Here is a 23,941-nt window from a genome sequence, read left to right on the forward strand (position 1 = left end):
CTAAGGTGAAGGGCTCTAATCTGTTCAGTGATCACAGGCTGTACCCCTCTGTCTTGATTATTGCTTAACAGATTTATGGCTTAATTACAAGAACAATCAAATATAAATGAGTCCAGAAACATCGTTAGTATATGCTTTAAAAATAAGTGAAAATTTACTAGCTGCTGATGGTATTAAAAAAGGATTACTTGCTAAAGTACTTTTAGAATAGTTTATTTAACTTAGGGGAGATAACTGTTAACATATTGAGATTAAAACTCTAGAAAAATTATTTCTCCATTGGTTCCAGTATTTTTATATTCATAACTGGTTTTTTAGAAATGTTTTTGTTTTTACTTAAACAAGTAGTAACTTATCTAAAATAAGTAGCTATTTAATAAAGTAATAGTAATAATTTGAATAAAACTAGATGCATTTATTTTAGTAGTTTGTTAATAAACTTTTCTGAAAATTCTCTGTTATATTATCTGCCAGTGCTTCATCATCTTTGTAACATTGTAGATTTATAAATTAGTACATGACACTCTTATTCTTTGCCCATTTAAATTTATTTCTAGGTGCTAACTGCCAAAGAAAGGAAAACTCAGATTGATGATAGAAACAAATTGACTGAGCATTTTATCATCACACTGCCTATGTTGCTATCAAAGGTACAGTTTCATTTACAGTTTTGTGATAATATGCCACTGAGTTTGCTTATTACACTGTACTATTAAAGTAGTTACTTTGTTTTCTTTGCTTCTCCTTCTAGTATTCTGCAGATGCAGAGAAGGTAGCAAACTTGCTACAAATCCCACAGTATTTTGATCTAGAAATTTATAGCACAGGTAGAATGGAAAAGGTAAGACACTATAAAATTGAAATTCTGCTATTATAGTCAGTTTTATTAACTGAATTATTTTATTTTCATGTAATATATAGGCTTATTTGTTATATGACAGATGCTTTTTTTAAATTTTTGTTAATCTAAATATCATAGTTTTTCTTTTTTTCCTCCTCAGCATCTAGATGCTTTACTAAAACAGATTAAATTTGTTGTGGAGAAACACATAGAATCAGATGTTCTAGAAGCCTGCAGTAAAACCTATAGCATCTTATGCAGTGAAGAGTATACCATCCAGAACAGAGTTGACATAGCTCGAAGCCAACTGATTGATGAGTTTGTAGATCGATTCAATCATTCTGTGGAAGATCTATTGCAAGAGGTCTGTTTTAAAGTTAATGTGTACATATAATGATTTTGGCTAATAATTTTTCAAGGTAGCTGAGTTTTAAATTGTTTCCATTTTAAAATAAAATCTAGTAGAATTCTCTACTTTCAAAACTTAGCAGCATTATTGCAGTTGTTCATTTTATGAAGATCAGCCTTAGTTACACTTCATTTTTATTTTAAAAATCTGTTTCATAAAAGACAGACTTTTTTTTTCTCTTTTAAAAAGGTCTGACTTTTCTTAAGTCATTTTTTCATTTTCTATTCCTGGGGCCTAATTTGCATTTTAATATTACTGAACTATTACGTGCTAATGAATAGAACATAAAAATTGTGTGCTTTATAAAGGATAGCTGCTTTAGGATAGCACACCAGTGGTGTGCCTAAGATAGCAGCAAGCATCTCCAATTGGTTATTTTTATAATTATTTCTGTGATTCCTGTCTCTTGCCCTCTCCTTTCAATCTATGTAAGGCAATCTGGAATTCCCACAGCTTTGTATGTCCTGACGGCCAGGCTGATAGGATTTACTTTTAATCCATGTAATCAGTTTTCCCCTACTTTAATTTTTAATTTTAACTTTTAATTTTTTTCAACCATTTTTTGATTTTCATTGTGATTTTGAAGTTACAGATGTAACTGACAATCAGTAAAATCTTTCAAATAACCAATAAAATCTTTAAAGTACCTATCCTTTCACTCAGCAGTTTCAAGGAATTTATCCAAAGGTATTAATCAGAAAATTGTACGAAGTCACATTTATGACATTGTTTAAAATGCAAAAGTGGTTATTTCTGGGTGTTGGGCTTATGGGTGTTTTTTACTTTTTGTTTTTTTGCTTATTTGTATTTTCTCATTTATCAACAGTGAATATATACTATTTATATAATAAAAAAGAATTTTTCTTTAGGCAGTAAGTATTAATAGACTTCCATGTGAATTTGAGGATGAGTAAATTTATGGTATTAAGGTACTGTCTGCTCTTTTTTTAATAGGGAGAAGAAGCTGATGATGATGATATTTACAATGTTCTTTCTACATTAAAGCGGTTAACCTCTTTCCACAAGTATGTCATTTTATTTAAAGTAGATTTAATGAATAACCTATATTAGTCAACATAAAACAAACTGATTGCAATGTTTAACATCCATGTAATACTGGGAAATTTTAGAGAAATATTGAGATGTTGTGATGTTTTTATTATTCAGATTTCCTACAGATAAATTATGAGTTTTTATTATAATTTGATTACTTAAGGAGTAAGATTTATCATTCTGTGTAATGAATGTACACTGTACACTGTAAAAGTTTAAGATAATCAGTATAATTAACAAATTAGATGGGCTTATTCTGCAAGCTAGAGTTTTTATAGGTATAATTTTCAGTTGCTAGCTCTTAGAAATCTTACTAAATAAAAATCACAGCTTTGGAGAAAGCCACAAAATTATTTCTATAAGCTTTTTTTCCTGAATTGTCCTTGTTTGTCTAGTTTGTTTATTATTGTGTTCTTACTATGTAGACAGAACTGTTGGATTTGAATAAGGAAAAAAAGGCTCAGATCAATGAAATAGGTGTCATTTTCAAATTGTAATTTGCATATCCTTTGTAATGAAACATGCTTATCTTCTCCATAAAGAAAGGAAAATAAAGAACTTTGTTGTGAAAAAGAATGTTTAGGCGTAGCCCTTACTTTGATGAATACTTCAGATTTCAAAAGCAGTGTCTAAAATCTAAACCTTTTCTGTATACGCAAGTACAGAATTCCATGGAGAAACAAACTCTTATTTGAAAAAATATTTTGACATCTGAAAATAAAAGTTGACAACCAGTGTCAAAACTCCTATTTAAGAAAATATTTTGACGTTTGAAAATAAAAATTGACAGTGAGTAATTGTGCTATTTTTAGTAGCAGAGCTCATGAGAATTTACACTGTCAGTGTTATCTCATTCAGAAGTCCTCAGCACATGTAAATAGCTACACTAAAGTTTTTGAACTGTGCCATATTTCCTTTACCCTGACTTTGTCTTTAATTTATCTCCATCTCGTGAATACAAATCTCTTTTTCAAAAATACGCATGTATTTATACTTTGAAATTCTGAATGAATTTGTTTAAATGTGCTTTAAAACATACTAGAAAGAAAGAAATGGTAACATTCACTTTAACATACGAAGTTTTATGGTTTTTGATTTCTTTTAATGAATTCCTAATATCAGCTTCCACTCTGTCTTTCTCTACCCGTCTCCCTCTTCTCTTCTCCCCCTCTCATTCCCCCCTTCCTAATTTTTTTCTTTCTCTCTTTGTTTTTTTCTCCCTCTCCTTCTCCCTCTTTCTCTTTTTCTTTCTAAGTTTGAGGACTTGAACATTTCCTTATGGAACTTTCACAGTTCTACTAGAAAATGAAGTTACTTTATTCTTCCCTCATTGAAACTGAGCTCAACAAATTTAAACCTTCCTCCACTCTAGAATAAAGTTAATGCATTTTTGTTTATTTTAGCGCTCATGATCTCACAAAATGGGATCTGTTTGGTAATTGCTACAGATTATTGAAGACTGGAATTGAACATGGAGCTATGCCAGAACAGGTAGGAGTTTATTGATATTCTTTCTGTGTCATTTTAGAAAGCTTTTCTGATATCGTGTAGGATTATCAAAAGCCTTTCATGGAACATAGTTGATAATTCTTAAATGCAGCCACTTCCTTTGAGAATTATTGCCATAGTGATTCAGTGTTACAGATGGATATATTATATCTTCAGATTTGAACAGAAAAGAATAGAAAAAGTTTGCTATAATGTAGCAAAAGTTTAATATTTAATTTTGACATAAACATTATGACTATTTTAGGGAAAATACCATTACTTACTATAGTAGCAATTTCAAAACTTCATCAGTTTAATATAATGAAAATTTCTGATCATGGCTGTATTTTGGGCACTGTTCTAGGTAATGATAATAGTAAGCCTTAGATATGGCTTAGTTTTTGTGGTGAATCATACTTACATAAGTTTGGAGGCCTTTAGCAGATTTTAGACTTTTTTGCATTCATATAAGTTGGAGTGAAAAGGGCAGGAATTCAACAAACTCTCTCCAGTCTGGAAGAGACTTGGAATAGTCAACTTAATTATCATACAGAGAATTAAGAATTTAATACTTCTGTATGAGAACTAACTTGTTACTTACTAATTAACAATTATAATTATTGCTAATTAACAGTAACAATCTGTTATTAAGAATTAGGAGTTATTTTATACATTGCAGACACTCATTCATGTAGACCAAAACACCAACCCCATAAGTTAGGTATAAGGTGGTGTTTAGGTGTGAGCTCATCCATTCCTGTTTTGGTAATATGGGATGCTTAGATGACACTTCATTATACTAAAGTAATCAATAGATATAACAAAATTATAATTTCATGTTAAAAGTTCATCATAGAAACAATGCTTTATTATTGCTATGATTAACTCTTAAATTGCCTTAATTCATGTCTTTGATCGCTCCTTTGTAGCCACTCTTAATAACAAATGTCCCTGATTGTGTTAGGTGTTTTATTATAGTTTGTGGAAAAATGCTGAAAATTTAACCCCTTGTTTTTCTTCATTTATTGTTGACTCTTCAGCTTTGATCCTCTTTTCGTCTCAAACTTTTCAGTAGCCTAAATGCAATTCACTGATATTCTAAGCTGTGCTTCAGAGTTGAAAGGGAATGATAGAGTTAAGATAATCTTTTTTTTGATTTTCACATTTTCCTCAAGAAGAGAATAAGAATAGCACTTCTCTGTTTTATCTGGAGATTATAACTATATCTAAATTTATTTTTAATTCTCCATACCATCATTTATTGTCTTAAACCTGACTTGTTACAGTCTCACAATGTTGTTCTGTGATTATGTTGGTTTTCTATTATTTATTTTTTACTGCATATGCATTATCTACCCAATTTTATTTTAATTTCTTTGAGTAAGAGAGCATTTATGTGAGATTTGCTTTAACTTTGTTAACTTCTTATACACACATTCTTTATTACTTTAAACATGTGTATGAAGTTTGAATACCTCACTACTAGATTGCACTCTTATTCATTTTAGCAATCAGAAATGATTTAGCATTTAGCACCTCTTAGAAACATCTCTTTAGATACTCAGTACTGAGAATCCAAAACCTGTATTCAGCCATTTCTTCATAGGACCATGCAAGCTTACTTTTTTAGATTCCAACTCTGTTCCTTTTAATTAGAATCCAAGAAAATACTCTTTTAGAGCAAGGATATCAAAGAACTGCCAAAAAGTTTGCTGTTTGTTAACCCTCAGTTATGCTTAACATTTTGAAGATACCTTAAAACTTTCTAGCTATTTGGGGGGAACTGTATTGTCCTTATATGCTTGACTGTTTGTTTTCCATGGTAACCATTTCAACTAGAAGTTTCGCAGGCCCACTCTTCAGGATTAACTGAATTCTTTTTTCCTTCCTCTTTCTGTGGTCTACCTTTTCTCATGTCAGTGCTATTTTAACAATTACACTAGAATAGGTAAAACCAAAGTTTAAAAAATTCAGCTATTCTTAAAATACTTTTTTTAAAGTTGAATTATAGAAAAGTTATAATCGAAAAATCAACTCTTATTTCCTTCAATTCATCAATTGTCAATAATTTTTCCCAGTTGTACTCTTACATGCTTGCGTGCCTCTCGCTCTCTCTCCCTCTCACTCTTCCTCCCCATATAATATTAATATGCATGTGTACAATAAATATTAATAATATTTTTATAGCAATTTTTCTCCAGCCCAGGATCCAAGCCATAATAGCACATTGTATTTCTTTTTTTTTAGAAAATTTTTTAAAATAAATTTATTTATTTATTTTTGGCTGTGTTTGGTCTTCGTTGCTGCACATGGGCTTTCTCAAGTTGGTGGCGAGCGGGGCCTGCTCTTTGTTGAGGTGCACGGGCTTCTCACTGCAGTAACTTCTCTTGTTGCGGAGCACAGGCTCTAGGCATGTGGGCTTCAGTAGTTGTGGTGCATGGGCTCCAGTAGTTGTGGTGCGTGGGCTCAGTAGTTGTGGCTCATGGGCTCTAGAGCACAGGCTCAGCAGTTGTGGCACACGGGCTTAGTTGCTCCATGGCATGTGGAACCTTCCCAACCAGGGCTTGAACCCATGTCCCCTGCACTGGCAGGTGGATTCTTAACCACTGCACCACCAGGGAAGTCCCACATTGCATTTTTGTAATGTCTTTTTTTTGTTCTCCTTTAATCTGAATGGTTTTTCAGGCTTTGCCTTTCATGACATTGACATTTGGAAGAGTACAGACCAGTTATTTTATAGAATGTTCTCATTTACTTTTGTCTGATCTACACGTTTAGATTGAGATTATGCATTCGTGGCAGGAATGCTACATAATTGATATTCTGTTTTCAGTGAATCACATCAGGAAGCACATGATGGCAGTTTGTTCAGTATTGTTGATAATTAATTTTGATCACTTTAGTAAGTAAGGTCTGCTGAGTATCTCCCATGTAGAGTTACCATTTTCTTTTGTAATGAGTAAGTAATCTGTGGGAATATTCTTTAAGACTGTGTAAATAATCCTGTTTCTTATCAAACTTTGACATAATAATTTGAGCATTCTTTTGTGATTTTGCCTGACTCGTTTATTATTATGATAGTCACAAAATGGTAACTGAAGTGGCGATTTCCTAACTCTGTCATTTATTTTATATTTATTTGTTGGCCCTCTGCTCTAAGGAAGAACTTTCCCTTCTCCCTTTGGTTATTTATGTATTTATTAATTTGTTTACCTTTTTAAATTTCAAATTTATTTTTTAAAATTTAGTATCAGTGTGGACTCATGGGTTTCTGTTTTATTCCTGTTCTGTTCATCTGGTTAAAACAGTACTATTGTTATTCATTTTGGTGCTGAAATTATTGCAGATTTAGCCAGGGGGAATTTCTTTCCAGCCTGTTCCTATGTGCTTTAAATATTTTTTTGAGCACTTCCATACTTTCTGGCACAAGAATATGTTCCAGGGTCTGTTTATGCCTACCCCTATGCTAATGAATTCTTAACCTATGGAAAATATAAAACTTACTGCAGTTCCCTAACACAATAGTCATTCGTTTGTAAAGAACCCACATTTCAGAATTTATTGTAGTATTTCTTCATACATTTTTTTGTAAAATGAAGGCAAAAAATATTAAAATTCTCCTTATCCTGTTTTGTGGCCTTTGTGCCAATTTCCTGTTGGTATATCTGTAAGTTTAAACCTTCCCTTAGGCAACATCTAAGAAAAATTAAATATTAAAATTCTGCTTCAATACATAGTTCCAAGAATATCTTTCCAGATTCTAAAAATTGAAAACCAATAAAGAACAATTCATAAATTATTTTGGTAAATATATGCTGTATAACAAAATAGTGTGATTAAACCCATAAAGAAGGAAATGTAATCATATCAGTAACTTGGGACCTATCAAGCCATCAATAATAGAAAATTTAAGTTTTGTACTTATTATGTACCAGGTACTATTTTAAGTCTTTATGTGCATACATTTCTTGAAGCCTCATGACAACCCTTTAGAATATACATCGTTATTCTCATTTTATTGATTATGAAACTGAAACATAGAGATATTAAATAACTTGCCTAAAGTCTCATAGCTGTTGCATACCCACTTTAACCAAGCTTTTAAATTATTTTCATTGTCTCTTCAAATTTTCTACTGCTAATTTGCTACTGCTGTTTATAGTATCCCATGCCTTCTGATGTTTGCCCCATGTCAAACTCTTATTGTTTTGTATTTTTATTTTTTCCAAACTTCTTTTGCACTGTATTGTTTCATTGGGAATTGTGGGGAGAGATTAGATGCTGGTACTTAACCTATCATTGTGAACTAGAAATCAACACATTTCTTTAGACAGAACATAATACAGGAGTTGTTTAATTTTAGTCCAGTTTTTGCTTATGATTATATTAAGGCTTATTTGTTACTAGCTTCAGTGTTTGTGCTTTTCTTCGCATTTACTCAAAACTATTACTGCAAACTCTGCTCTTTGCCACACTGATTCTTATTTTTTTAATTATTATACAGTAAAACTGACTTGTCTTCCTTCCTGTGTAAAGTTATGAATTTTAACATATGTATAGATTTACGTAGTCACCACCACAATCAGGATACAAAACAGTTTCATCATCCCCGAAACTTCTTCATATTATCCCCTTATAGTCATATGACTGAGCTACTTACAACTCCTGAAAACCACCCATCTGTTTTCCATCACTATAGTTTTGTCTTTCTGAGATTTCCAAATAAATGGAATTGTACAGTATGTAAACCCTGAGCATAATGCCTTTGAGATTAATCCAAGTTGTTGTGTGAGTCAGTAGTTGGTTTGTTTTTACTGCTTAGTTGTATTCCATTGTGTAGATGCACCACAGTTTGTTTTATTCATTCAACTGTTGAAAGATATTTGGGTTGTTTCCAGCTTTTGGCTATCACAATAAAAAGTGCTATGAATATTAGTATACAGTCCGTCGTTTGAACATAAATTTTCATTTCTCTAAAGTAAATGCCCAGGAGTATAATTGCTGGGTCTTATGATAAGTGTATGTTTAACTTTATTAGAAACTGCCAAACCATTTTCCAGAGTGGCTGTACCATTCTGCATTTCTTCCAGCAACATATGAGAGTTCCAGTTGTTCTGCATCCTCATCAGCACTTGATATTATCAATATTTTTTACTCTAGCCATCCAAGTAGATATGTAGTGGTGTTTCACTGTGCTTTTTAATATATATTTTCTTAATGCTAATGATGTTGAACATCTTTTCATGCACTTATTTACCAGGCTTATGCCTTTTTTGGTGAAACCATGTTGATTATTAATTTGTACCTAAAGGCTCTTTTTAAAAGGGAATATTAATGTCACTCATGTTAACCAAGTCTAAATATGATAAAAAGATCAGTTTTGGATATTAGAAGCAGACTAGTATTAAGTTTAGTTCACTCTTTTTTTTTTTTTTGCGGTACACGGGCCTCTCACTGTTGGTGGCCTCTCCCGTTGCAGAGCACAGACTCCGGACGCACAGGCTCAGCGGCCATGGCTCACGGGCCCAGCCGCTCCGCGGCATGTGGGATCTTCCCGGACCGGGGCATGAACCCGCGTCCCCTGCATCAGCAGGCGGACTCTCAACCACTGCGCCACCACGGAAGCCCTATGTTCACTCTTTTGTCATGTACTTGTGCACTAAAAAATTTGAGCCTCCTTCCCCTTAAAGTCTCTTGCAAGCAGAAAAGTAAAAGAGCCTAAATTTATCCCAGTCATTATGTGGATTTTCAGAATTTTAAACATGTCCTATATGTGTTGATAACATATATCTGCACTTGCGTTTATTAGTTTCCTGTCAGGTTTTATTTTCAGGCAAATTCAGTTTTTCTAAACTTTAAACATTCTAAGAGTTTATCCCTTGGTCTTAACTTAGATGTAATAATACAGTTCATCTTCATTTTCAAGATATATCATTAGCTGTAGGTTGAATGATTCTCATTGATTCAGTCTGCTAATCAAAGGTAGAGCTAGCTCCTTTAAATAGATAAAAGTAATTATTAAGAAAAAAGGCTAATACAAAATAATTTTTATGTTGGTTAAGGTAATGCTAACTGCTATAATAGATTAATCTCAATATCTCAGAGGCTTAACACAATAGAAATTTATTTCTCACTTACATAACATTAAGGCACAATTAAAGGAAGCGACGTGTCACTGCACTGCCAAGTCATTCAGGGACCCATGGTCTCTTGGGTTATTGGTATCCTGCTGGCGGATAGGGAAGGAGAAGATGGAGAAGGCAGTCCTGCTTCTTAACTAATTTTTGCCCAGAAGTATGCAATATACATTACTGTGTCCTTCCAGGTACATCATTGCCTTGTGGAAAAATGAGGTCAGAAGAGTAGGGTTGGAAGAAATTCTTAGTCATCAGACTAATAATTGGAATTATTTGAAGATCCTTTCCAGGGTCAGAGCAGTGTTAGTCAAGAAAAGGCAGAAGGACTGTGGTGCTAATAGGTTAGAATAATCTCTCTTGGCTTTTTTGTTGTTTTATTGCTTGTCCTTCTTGTTTTACATGTACTACAGAAAGATGAAGTTGCTAAATAAACGACTTTTGACGAGTTAGGATAACATTGCTAGTATAGGGGATAAAATCAATATGACTGATGTAAAGCCTGGAAGGAAGAGTTTTGAATTTTCTTTTGAAGTGTGATCAACTATATTGTTATATAATTATACCTGTGAGAAAGCAAAATATTTCCCAGTCAATGAGAGTGAGCTTTTTATTTTAAAATAATACAGTGGAGCCCTTTTAAAGTAAATGTATGATGAATACCAATATATTGAAAATTAAAATGGAGATGCTGTATTGGAAATAGGTATTGAAGTGACCAATTTCTCTCTTCTCTTATAACCACATCTAAGAAACTTGTGTGCACAACTTTGGAACACACTTTGAATAATTCCTAGTATATAGGTCATAGAAATGTAGAAGGAAAGGAAATGATATTTGTAATGATTAGGATAGATATAACCAAAATCAGGCCGTTCTTCAACATTACTTTTTTCCATATCTTAATTTCCCGTTGGTTAATGTTCATTTGTATATCACTCTTCTAGTAATTTAACAATGCAGATTGTTTCAAATTCAAGAAAAAGTTTTAAATCACACAAACCACTTTAGTACTTCTTAGTATAAAGTAAAGGTTATCACAAGGTGTCTCAGAACCAGAGGTGTACCATATTGAGTATCCCCTAAGTATAGTAAGATGATTTCTTTAACATTAATGTTCATAAGTTGACAGTGTTTCGGTAGTCTTATTTCTGGCATTCTGACATGAATCAATCATTTAATTATCATGTTTAATAAAACCCTGACATCTCATTAGTTTTGTATGAAAAGCAGCACCACTCATCCCTCTAATTCTGATGAGTTATTTTCAGTGCTGAGTAGGTGCATTGGAGATATCTTTTACTTACGTGATCTGAAACCTGAAATTTTTAAAGTAAAACCAGCCAAAATTGTACTTCCTGAAGCATTCCACTTACTGATTTCTCTTTTGATTTATTCTCTACATTCTCTTAGGGTTTTTAGTTTGTCAAGAGGAGAAAATAATAGAGACATTATAATAATGGAATATCATATTATCAGACATGCTTTATTGCAATAAAGATGTACCATGTATTCAAACAAAAATGTAGTAAAAGACCTATCCAAGGGCTTCCCTGGTGGCGCAGTGGTTGAGAGTCCGCCTGCCGATGCAGGGGACAGGGGTTCGTGCCCCGGTCCGGGAAGATCCCACATGCGGCAGAGTGGCTGGGCCCGTGAGCCATGGTCGCTGAGCCTGTGCGTCCGGAGCCTGCGCTGTGCAATGGGAGAGGCCACAACAGTGAGAGGCCCGCATACCGGAAAAAAAAAAAAAAGACCTATCCAAAATGAAATTTTCTTTTTTATTATGATTCTTAACCAGTGTTTATTTTCCTAAATTCTTCTATTTGTCTCTGTGAAAAATATGGATAAACATTTCACAGAACAGGAATTCAGGCCCAATAAAAAATGAAAAGGTGCTCATCTCCATTGGTAATTAGAAAAATGTAAATTAATACCACATTAAGATACTACTCGTACATAATAAAATAACCAGATTTAAAACATCTGATGATATCAAATGTTGGTAAAAACATGGAGCCGCAGGAACTGTCAAAGACTATTAGATACATCCACTGTGGACAAAAATTTGGTACTATCTACTGTAAAGTTAAATATACACATACTATATGACCCAGCAATCCTGTTCCCAGAGCAGTGATTCTCAAAGTGTGGTCCAGGGAGCCTGGGGGAATTTCCAGGGCAGGCTCATAAGGTCAGACTATTTTCATAATAAGAGGAAGATGTCTTTTGCTTTCTCTCACAAACGTAAATTGGAGTATTGGTGTCATATCAAAGAATAGCCACATTTTTCTACAAAGACTAATCTGTGACACAGTATTTTCTTCATATACTTCAATCATTGTTTTGTATATGTTTTATGCACATTTCTGTATGTGTTGTATTTTATATTAAAAATTCTTTAAAGCAAAATAAGTAATCATTTAGGTATAAAATTTGGATAAAAACAATTTCTTCAACCTCCCCTTAAAAATCTGACTGAGCAAAGTATTCTGACAGTGCAGTTTTGTTTAAAGTGTAGTATCATTTGGGTCCATATTTATCAAGATACATTATATCTTTATTCTCTAGACTGATATGTTGGTTTTGTCTTTTTTTAACTAAATACTATTTTATACATTCTCATTAATTCTACAAATATTGAACTTGAAACCTTATTGTAAGATAAAAACTATGATAAATATTGTTCTCTTAATATTGTACAAACGTAAATTATGTCTCATTTGTTTGAATTTTTTATTTGATACAGATAGTCGTACAGGCACTGCAGTGTTCCCATTACTCGATTCTTTGGCAGTTGGTGAAAATTACTGATGGTTCTCCTTCCAAAGTAAGTAAGAGTTTCTGTAGGCAGAAGGGGTACTACTAAAGCAAAATAACTTTGCTTAACTCATTATTTAATAATTTATTTTTATCAGTTATTGTAATAAATTATAATTTTAATAAAATATATAATAATGTTATCAATTATTGCTTTATCCTGTATATATATTTTACCTCTTTGGAAGATAAACAGTTTTTCGAGCAATAGACACAGAGTTATATGTGTATACAAAGTTTAAATTCTTATAAGAGGTAACTGTTGTTGAAACCACAAGAGCTCTGATAGGCGACATGCTGTAAAAAAGAGAATATTGAAAGACAAAAGTATGTAGCTTTCAGTTCTGGCATCATGGCACCTTGGGGCCCAAACTAAAGAATACTTTTTTTTTTTTAAGTTTACATCGTTGGATAAAATTTTTTTTTTAATTTTTAATCTACACGTGACCATGCAAAACAAAAGGGGAAATATAAACCAGAAGTTAAGTGAAACTGGGATCCAAGAGAGTTAAGCATAGTACTAAAGCCTACTTAACCTTGAGGATATTTTCTAATCTAGGCGAATCCCAAGGCCCTCTCGAGGAGGAAAGTCTAATAGGTAGCATGTCTCCTTGATAAATTTGGGATCCTAAAGAGCTACACCAGCATGAGGGTAAATTAGAAATAAATCCATACCAGTTCCATTCATGGGGGAATATAAGGGAAACAGCCTGTCTTAAAATTTGTCATTAATTAAAGGGGGGAAAATAGGTCACCCATGAAAGTTTATAACCATGAGCTGTCACATAGCTTGCACCCTAAATTCATACTATTTCTGTGGTCCATTAGAAAAAAAAACAAACAAACAGAAAAACAAAATAAGATTTTGATTTAAAATGTTCTGCAGTGGTGGTATTCCCAAGCAACCTAAGACAATCAAATATAAATCCTTTCTGAAGGAACTTGCCTCAAAGAGTTTTCCACAAAGTTTTAAGAAAAATAAGCTCATGGCAAAAAACAAAAAAAACTACTAAAAAGAAAATTAGAAACCATGAAGAGAATCAGACTAAAAAAGTATTTTATACATTGGAATTATCTGACTTAAATATAAAACAAATACGTTTCAATTGTTTTATGAAATCAAAGAGTCTTGAATATATGAGTAAAGAGCAAACACTTGATAAAGAACCCAATAAAAATACTATGATGTTTACATATCCTCAGCTTAACAAAACACAAGCTATTCAACCAGTAAAGAACGTAAATAATACATTTCCATATATAAACAACTGCTTGATATGGAGCGTTCTTTTCTCGGAGGAAGAATTTCTTTTTGTCCTTTCCTATGAATAATTTGAGGATTTCTTTGCCTTTGGAAGTAATTGGGTTTTTTTTTCTATTTTATTAACAGTTTCAGTCTTGAAAAACAAAACCACTTTAAAACTATATTACATTTTCATATTTTTTTAAATGTTATTTTATATGGTAAGATTAAAGGAGATTGAATATATGTAAGTTCAAATTTGAAAGCAAGAGTTTATATATTATACACAATTACTTTTATTCTGATTTTTTCACCTGGTTAACTTTTATATTGTTTTTTTCCACTGACATCATTTTGGTTATCTGAGTTATTTGTATTTTAACTGAATGTTGGTGACTACATTTTAGTAAATTTGGAATATACACTAGCCTAAAACTTCAGCATAATTAGTGGTTATTTCCTCCATTTAATTTAAATTTTGTCCTTGTACAACTATGTTCCATAATTAGAGTGAGAATCTCTATTCTTGGACCTACTTCTTTGAATATTTTCTATTTTTTTAATCCTATTACAGCAGAATTATTTTGAGATTCCTTGCCTTTCTGTTTAATTTTCATCTGATACATTCTCCTAGTAAAAATAACTTCCTTTTTGTTATTAATCATTCTACAGATTTTGTTGTTGTCATTGCCACAGTGGCAATGCAGATTTTGCAGGCAACACTGATTTTCTTCATTCCAGAAAGAATGCCATAGCATCTTTTAGGTGCTTTATTGTTCAATTGATTTCCATTTGTAGTTTTGTGTGCATTTATATCACATGTGAACTTCTCCTTACTTAGGTGTCTCTCAAGTTGTTTCTTCTCACTTTGAAGTTGTTGATAATTTTTGTAAACCAAAGTATATTTAGTAATCGTGTATCGGTTGTATCTATAGTTTAAAAGTGGTTGTCTCAAAGAGATAATCTTGAAAAATATGAATCTTCAGGATACATGCAAACTTGAAAAATTAATCTTTCGTTGCTAATATTCCTCCTTTTAAAATAATTATTTTAATGATTCTTGCTTATAATAATCACAAGATCAGGAATTGCCAAACTTTCTAATCCCCTATATGATACAGGATATCTCTGAAAATGTAAGAGCCACATACATCAGCTTTGTACACATGTAATCTATATTATTAACATCCCACTTGATAAGATACCAACTTCCTAAGTATAGTCTCAGCCACATCATTAACGTGTGTAAATAACCTTTAGGGAAGTCACTTAAATAATTTTAAAATAGATAATTTATATCAAAGCATTTTATCAGTTGTAAAGGGCTTTCCAGGTACTAATAACAAGTGAAAAATCACTTATCTGTGTCTCAGGTTACATTTCATGAAATTTAAAGTTGTATTGGGCCAATTCTTTCTAGCTCTAGAATTCTGCAGTCTATGCTAAGGTTAATAATAACTGCTATACTGAAGATGTCTGGATAAATATACATGAATCTTAACAGTGGTTACCTCTGGGAAATAGAAATTCTTTGGGGGCAAGCATACGAAGGAAAGAAATTTATGTTTTCCTTTATACCTTTTGATACTTTTTGAGGGATTGTTTTTGTTGTTGATATTTAAAGTGAATATTAATATCACAAAAATTAATTTTTAAAAACTGCTACTACGAAAACTTCTTGATTCTCCATCTTCTAATCATAGGTTTTGGTTTATCACATATAACTCATTGAGTTGTTGGGCCTGAATGAATACTAGAAAAGTGCTTAGTATGTTCTGTATCTTATTTGGTGTAGCAGCATTCTTCTGTTGTTTGTAAATGTAATGTTAGAGCTATAAAGGAATTTGGAAATAACTTGATGAAACCTGTTTGTTTTAGGTAAGGCCTAAAAGGGGACGTTGTTATTTTTACCTTGTTGATATTTTACATTTTGTTAATCACTTTAAATGCTCTAATTTAATTAAATCTGCTTAATAATCCTATAAAGTGGGTGTTATAATCCCATTTTACAGATAAGGAACCTTATACTTAACAAAAATTGAGACATCTAAAATCACAGACTTACGGCACAAGTCTTTTGAATCTCAATCCTAGTGTCTTTCTGTTAGTACTCTTTAAAATCTTGTATTGTGAAGCTTTTAATACAACTACGTTTAGAGTTTTGTTGGTGGTGTTTTTTTAAAAACAGATTTTCTAAGGACACACTGACTCCTCACTGAACACAAACTAGCAATATCAGTTATCAGTTAGTTGGGTATCGAAAAATTATGTCACATGGCAGTTTTCTTTCATCATTCTGTATCCCTAAAGGTATTTAAATGAGAAGTTACTGTGATTTTAAATGGCTGAGTTTGTAATGTCAGTGGCTTAGTTAAAGTATATGGAAGACTTTGCTAATGATGCACCTGAAATTCTCTATCCTTTTTTTCCCTTTAATTTGTTTCCTGAAATTTAAATGTAATATAGCAGACCCTTGGGGTCTATATATTTAACATTTGTAATATTGATTTTGTAGAGACAACTTGAAAGTCTTATCACATGAATTAATTTTTTTTTTTTTTTTTTTGTGGAATAATTATGTTAATATAGAATCAGCCATTTATCTAATAAGGGAGCTGGCCACCTGACTGCTCTGTTTTTCTCTACTCATTGTTACATTTATAGAAATTCATTTAAATCTCTGAAGAGGTCACTTACATTTTTAATTAATAAATTATGTTTATTTGTTTTTGGTGTAAAATATAAGGTAGAATGGTTTTCTTAAATTTGAGCTTTCTTACTTGAGTATGTGTTCATTGTAAAGACTATATACATAAAATAAAATTTCCAAATCTTAACCACCTGTGGGTAACCACTGTTAATATTTTGGTGTATTTTCTTTTAGTACTTTTTCTTACATATTTTTCAATCTTACTGAGATCATGATGTATTTATAATTTTGTCTCCTCTTCAATTAACATAACATTTTCTTCATTTATTAAATGTTTATAGATAATATTTTTAATGTATGCATGGTAGTCCCTAGTGTAGCTATACCATAATTTATTTTACCACTCTCCTCTCTTGGATATTTAGGTTGTTTAAACATTTTAACTAATAAAATTAATTTTGTGGTGGACATTCTGGTGCAAAAGCTTGTTCTGTGTTTTGCATTGTTACATCTTATATTCTTAGAAATGGAATTGCTTGATCAAAGACTGTACATACTTTTAAGGCTTAATACATATTGCTAAATTGCTCTTTAGAGAGTACTTTCTAAAATTTATTTTTCTTCCCTATTGTCATGAACACTGTCATTCAGGGGATTATGAATGGTAGTTATATTTGAAGTTTAAATTCGAATTATAATTTAACTCAACAGTAAGCAGTATTCTATACATTGAGTATATGAGATGACTGTATCAAGAACAGGATTAGATCTTTATTTGAAATGGAAGTGCACTGGGTTTCACCAATGGGTATTTCCTCTGTTCCCCTAATTTCCAGAGTTGAAGCTCTTTGGCAGTCTCACAGGTCATGCTCAGTATACTTTGCTCCGGTGCCCCCTAGTGCTGGTCCTGTAGAAGCAGCCTTCCGTTTCTCTTCTCTGTAGCAGAAAACATCCTTCTTCCTTCAGCTCCTTCTGGACATATACAAAGACATTTAAAGAGCCAGGTAAATAAGAGTTAGGGCTAAACTAATGCCCCTATTGCCTTTTTTGGCCTGGGGATCTAGAATTTATCCTCAATTTTTTTTCCTCCTGGGAGGAGCTGTCCTACTCTCTGTAGTCCTAAATTTGTAGTGCTCTCTGCCTTACCCTGCATGTTTCTATTCTAGACAGCAGTGGGAATGGCCTGGGGCAAACATCCCTGCATTCTGAACCCAGGCCTTATCCCTAAGTCTTTAAATTAAAGAAAGTCTACATCCCCCAGAGAGCTACAAGTGAAATTATTATTGAGGAGTATAGCATGTTTACTGTGAAATTTGGTCCTCCGTTACCCTCTTGACTAAAGGTTTTCCTCTGCAAATTTCAACTTGTTTACCTCCAAACAAACTGGGGAAAGGAGAAGTTTAGGGTGAACATGGGACTGGTGGTGGCCAAGCCCCATGAAGAGACATGTTTAACCTTGCTGTGTATAAAAATCTACAGGCTGCTTTCTAGACCTCTTCCTCTCCCCTTCCCAGTCCTTTAGAATAGCAATGAATAAGAAAAGAGATAGCTCACTCAGGTCCTTCCCCCAAATTCCTATAGTAACAAAACATAGATAGTACCTCTCCATCTGCAGAGTTAACTGCTTTGAAGGGGAAGGGAATGGGGCCAAGAGTTGGAAATAATAGCTGTCCCTCTAGGAATGAATTTTTAGTAGTTTATAACCATTTTACTTCATTCTTTTCTAGATCTTTTCCCCCTACCTTTCATTTCTTGAGAAGACTATCCTCACTATCGAGTTAATTTTAAGCATTTCTTTTTGATTGGTCCATGACTTCAGAGTCATTCTTTGATAGCTTTGTTTCTATTAATATATCCTATCTCAAGTGCCTGACTGACTGGTCTAGGAAAGTTAGGAGAGAAAGATCCAGGACTTGTTTTATATTCATTTCTTGTTCAGCTCTCAGAATGTTCTTTTTTTAAAATCTGGAATACATAAGTAGATGGCTGTTTATACTGAACTCTGAACTTGTCCAAAGTTTTATCCAACTCTTAACATTCTGAAAACCTGTGGAAGTCAGAAATATGTTCAACTTAAAAGAGAACTTACAAGTCACGATTCCAACATTCTATTAAGAATTCTATGCTGTGTTTGCAACCCTATTCCTGGGCCTCTACTTTTGGAGCTTTCTATCTGGTAAGGAATACCTTCCCACCCCTTGAAGGACAGCATAAGGCTTCCTCAGCTTCCCTAACCTGTCCAGTTGGATGCTGTTTTTACTTACACAGGGACGGTGGTCTTTAAAGTACCACTTTATAAATATTCTTAACTCCTAAGATATTTAATACCTCAGAATCTAAGTAATGAGCCAGGACTGAGACGATCTTTTCTAAATAACAATTATTATAACGTAAAAATGTGTTTTAACTGAGTTTATTAGAGGCCTAAAGCAACATTAAGAATATTTAAATGAAACATTAACACTTCCCACTTTTCAGTACAGAGATTGGAGATCTTTCTCCACCAAAATTAATGATAAAAGTTTACTTTCCTGTCAGGCCTTTTATTTGAGTAAAAGGAAATAAGTGTTTTAACCTATTTAATATTCCCTGATAAAGTAATGCCTTTTCCTTTCCACAGTAGGTTTTTAATTTTGAAATTTTTTTTTCCAGTGGTCATTCCGTAATTACTAGGTATTTGTTTAAACGACTTATTGTTGCTCACCTAATTTATATATATAAGAAGCTCCCAGTTTATAAACAGGATATATTTCCAGCATTTTTTCTGTTGGAGCATGGTCTTTGGAGTTAAATCCGAGTTTGAATTTTGACTCCATTTCTTACCACCTATGACAAAGGTATGCAAGTTACTTCACATTTGAACTTCAGTTTCCTAATATGTGATATTCACTGCTGGATAGGGTTGTTGGGAAGATTAAAAGAAATGTTTCAGTCAACAATAATTGTTGTTTTGATGGCATTAAATTGCAGTCCTAGTCTGTGCTTTCCTAATCTTCTCCCCTGCCAAAACCAAAAATTAATACTAAATGAACTATTATATAAGGTTACGGGAGCATGTAAACATGCTCAGTATCTACTGTAGGTTTGGAATATAGCATGGTAGACTTTGTCCTCCATCTGTGTTTTGAAAATCTGGGAATTCAAATCTCTCGCTTTGGTCCTAACAGTCACTACTTTTCCCCTGTTCCTCTGACTCCTCCTTTAGCTTCTTCATCTTTGTACACCACAGAAAAGAGAAATCAGAAGATGTTTTGGAACTACAGTAGGCAGCTTAAGGGTTCCTGGATCATAAGTGGATTAGCCTTTGAGGCAATGGCAGGAGTCAAGCAGGTGGGGATTCAGATCGCCAAGAACAGCAACAACATTGAAAACTAGGTATTACATTTGGGGTTTAAAAATCCAGTAGTTATTTTACTGTGTATTAACAAGAGTGGCACACTCACTCCTTAGCCTCAAAAGAGAAGCTAGTAGCAGTTATTCATATAAGAAAGCAATTTCAAAGATATTCCATAGGGTTTACCCTACCACAATGGTGACACCGATGCATCCCAAGTGAATGAATTTAGTTACATGTGTTTCTATCATATTTACTATGATAGAATGACTTAGTTGAGCTGAAAAATAATTAAATGAGCCTCGTTATATGTTAGTAATGATGCTAAGTACAGATAAGCATAACACAGTTTATACCTCCAAAGAGCTTTATATAGCCCAATACAGACTGGACAAACTATATAGCCCATGGGCCAAATCTGGCCAGACACCTGTTTTTGTAAATAAAGTTCTAATGGAACACAGTAATGCTCATTCATTTATGTACTGACTAGGGCTGCTTTCTTGCTCCAGTGGCAGAGTTAAGTAGTTCGAACAGAGACATTATGACCCACAAAGCCTAAAATATTTACTATTTGACCCTTCATACAAAAAGTTTGCCAGTCCCTGGCCTAGTAAGGTAACCCCTTGGTCTTGTTTGTAATTTGTTTTGTTTTGTGCCCCATTTTTATCCTGAAAACTGAACACTAAATTCTTAACAGGCTTTATTTTCATAATCTAAGATCTTTGGCGTGATATAGGTCCTTATTTCACACCTTTATCCTATTTTATTTCTGCCCATTCTAAAAATGTGTATTTGTCAGGTAATGTTGAACTAGTTTTATGTGTTTACTGCTGGTTTTTCCATGGCTTCAGTTTCTGGCTATGATTATCTTAATGGTATTACATAGTTGTGAATAAAAGGACAGCTAAATTTAGTCTTCCTCTAGACACATAAAATTGTGATACAAAATGAAAAGAAATCACTCATTTAAAATCTGCATGTTCTGTGTGTTTCGGAATTAAATCCTTATCTTTCCTCACTGACTATAATCATATGGAGTACTTAGCTCTTAAGGGGCAATCTGCATTTAAGATCTTTTTTTTTTCTTCCCAAGATGTTAGGGTATTTTGAGCCTTTGTACCTTTGAGAAAACTTCTAATATGGCTTATATGGTAAATTCACCATCTTAATTGTGCCAGCCTTATTTGGGAGTCTTCATTGTTGAGATTTTCCTGGTCGGGGTGTATTTTTAAAACATCATCTTAACTCACTAAGAGATATTTCTCTTATTTTTGCCAGTAGATCACTGAAAAACTGAAACTATTTTAGCCCTTTCACATTAGAGCATACTGGGTTTCAGTTGTCTAATTCTTCGTTTCACTAGATCTATGGGGAAGCAAAAAAAATTTTAGCCAGGCTAGTGAAGCAGCTTGCAAAAGGCATACAAAAGAATATAGCCAAGATGTTATAATTTAAATTTCAGTGTACTCTTCTCACCTGACCCATTTGAATTCCTTTCCATAGCTACTTTAGGAAAAAGTGCTCTTAACGCCGAGCTGCTTTCTGAAAATAAGAGAAAATATTGGTTTCATCTAGGAAAACACATTTGAAAGGAACATTTAAGCAACATGCTAGTTGCTTAAAATTGCAGTCTAGATAATTAGCACACCTTGTTCTTGGGTTGTTCTTTTTCAGTGTCTTTTGGGTTGACTGGCATTTTTGTTTATATATAAATATATTTGACTGACTGGAGTTTCAAATTTCTTACCTCCATAATGCTGCCTGTTTCTTCAATATGTTAATTTTCCCGCATTATAAAAAGAGTCATTATAGCAAAATGGTTAAGAGCACAGACTCTGGAAGCAGACTGCTCTGGTTAATTTACTACTCCACTTACTAACTGTGTCTTTGGGCCTGCATTTAACATTTCTGTGCCCGTTTCTTCATATGTAGAATGGGAGTGATAATAGCAATACCCATCACAGTTGAGAGGATTAGTTGAGTTAATATGTCAAAAGCTTAGATTAGTGCCTGGTACACGGTTAAGTGCCAAGTAAACGTTAACTTTATGTAGTGTAAGATGCCAGCATAATGAAGTTTGTAGGAAAATTGTGTTCCGAAATCCAAAAAAACCTAAATTCTGTTCCCAGCTGTTCAAAGGAATCTACTATATGAGATTAGCTAACTCTGTTAAATATACAGTATCTGTGCCTGTTTACCTAAACCTATTGATTGGTACTTATATTTCTCTCAATGAATTCTAACTGATTACAATTAAGTTAACTTTCTTGAGCATTCAATATTTAGGTTGCATCCAAATCTATGCTAAACTTATTGCTAAAGAAGGCCTTTAGCTTCTCTCAGTATTTCCTTGGTTACTTCCCATTTCCACTTTCTTCTTAAAATGCTACAATCAGTAGGTTGCTTACTTAGTTGTGATGTTAAATTTACAACTCCTCAGATGAATTGGCAAGTAATCATTTTACACTGACCTTTAAAGGAATCTTTTGCCTCCAACTCCAAAGATAGCTGATTCCCTAGACTGCGTCAAACTGCACACTAACCATGAAATTTAAGGGAATAAAGGAGGATTAATACCTCCTAGCATCATTTTTTAATTATATTTATTGTGTGATAAAATGAACACATTACATATTTCTCCCTAGGATTGTGGTATCATCTGTATTATGTGTACTTGGATTTCATTCAGCAAATATTTATTAAACATCTGCCCATGTGCCAAGCACTATTCTAGGTACTAGCAGGAACTGAACATTCATCCTTTGCATACTAGGTTTACCAGTTAGCACCCATATGTTCTCATTTGAGTGCCTAAATTAATTCAGCAGAATCACAGAATGCAATAGAACTTCAGAGAATACATAGTTCAACCCTCTTGTTTATAGATTTTTTAAATCTGTAATTCTGGGATATAAGATAATTTCTCTAAGGTCACATAGCTAGTTAGTAGCATGGCCTGCATTTTGTTTTTCTTTCAGTTACTTATTCAACAAATATTCTCAAATCTTTTATGTTGAAAAGGTCAACAAAGACGCCAAAAGACCTCTAGCAGCTGTCCTATTTTTCTCACTCTTTATTGTTTTTGGTTTTTGTTATTGTTGTTTTTAATAGATCTTTATTGGAGTATAATTGCTTCACAATACTGTGTGTGTTCTGTTGTACACCAAAATGAATCAGCCATATGCATACATATATCCCCATATCTCCTCCCTCTTGCGTCTCCCTCCTACCCTCCCTATCCCACCCCTCTAGGTCATCGCAAAGCACCAAGCTGATCTCCCTGTGCTATGCTGCTGCTTCCCACTAGCTGATTATTTTACATTCGGTAGCATATATATGTTGATGCTACTCTCACTTCGCCCCAGCTTCCACCTCCCACCCTGTGTCCTCAAGTCCATTCTCTATGTCTACATCTTTATTCCTGCCCTGCAACTAGGTTCATCGGTACCATTTAAAAAAATTTTTTTTAGATTCCATATATATGTGTTCACATACAGTATTTGTTTTTCTCTTTCTGACTTACTTCACTCTGTATGACAGACTCTAGGTCCATCCACCTCACTACAAATAGCTCAATTTCGTTTCTTTTTATGGCTAAGTAATATTCCATTGTATATATGTGCCACATCTTCTTTATCCATTCTTCTGTCAGTGGACATACAGGTTGGTTCCATGTCCTGGCTATTGTAAAGAGTGCTGCAGTGAACATTGGGGTGCATGTATCTTTTTGAATTATGGTTTTCTCAGGGTATATGCCCAGTAGTGGGGTTGCTGGGTCATATGGTAGTTCTGTTTTCAATTTTTACTGTCAAACTTTTTTGAAAGAGTTGCCTTCTTTCTTATCTCCTTTCTACCCATTGCGGTTTGACTTTAGCCCTTTATCCTTGCAATACTTTCTAATCCTTATCTTGTCTTTTGGTAACATTTGTCATCGTTAAACTATTCCATTCTTTTTTCTTTTTTTTTTTT

At 33.2% G+C, this 23,941-nt stretch overlaps 1 protein-coding gene across 1 annotated transcript in view; it reads left to right on the forward strand.

The window, feature by feature from the left end:
- Positions 1-23,941, forward strand: part of STAG1 (STAG1 cohesin complex component) — a 418,973-nt gene that overhangs the window by 363,906 nt on the left and 31,126 nt on the right. The window contains exons 17-22 of the mRNA XM_024746228.1: positions 558-650; positions 752-841; positions 1,002-1,205; positions 2,205-2,275; positions 3,707-3,794; positions 12,672-12,752. Of these exons, the coding sequence (XP_024601996.1) occupies positions 558-650; positions 752-841; positions 1,002-1,205; positions 2,205-2,275; positions 3,707-3,794; positions 12,672-12,752 (627 nt within the window). The remainder of the gene's footprint in view (positions 1-557; positions 651-751; positions 842-1,001; positions 1,206-2,204; positions 2,276-3,706; positions 3,795-12,671; positions 12,753-23,941) is intronic.

The sequence above is a fragment of the Neophocaena asiaeorientalis genome, unplaced genomic scaffold (assembly GCF_003031525.2).
Source record: "Neophocaena asiaeorientalis asiaeorientalis breed wild unplaced genomic scaffold, Neophocaena_asiaeorientalis_V1.1 scaffold437, whole genome shotgun sequence".
Lineage (NCBI taxonomy): Eukaryota > Metazoa > Chordata > Mammalia > Artiodactyla > Phocoenidae > Neophocaena > Neophocaena asiaeorientalis.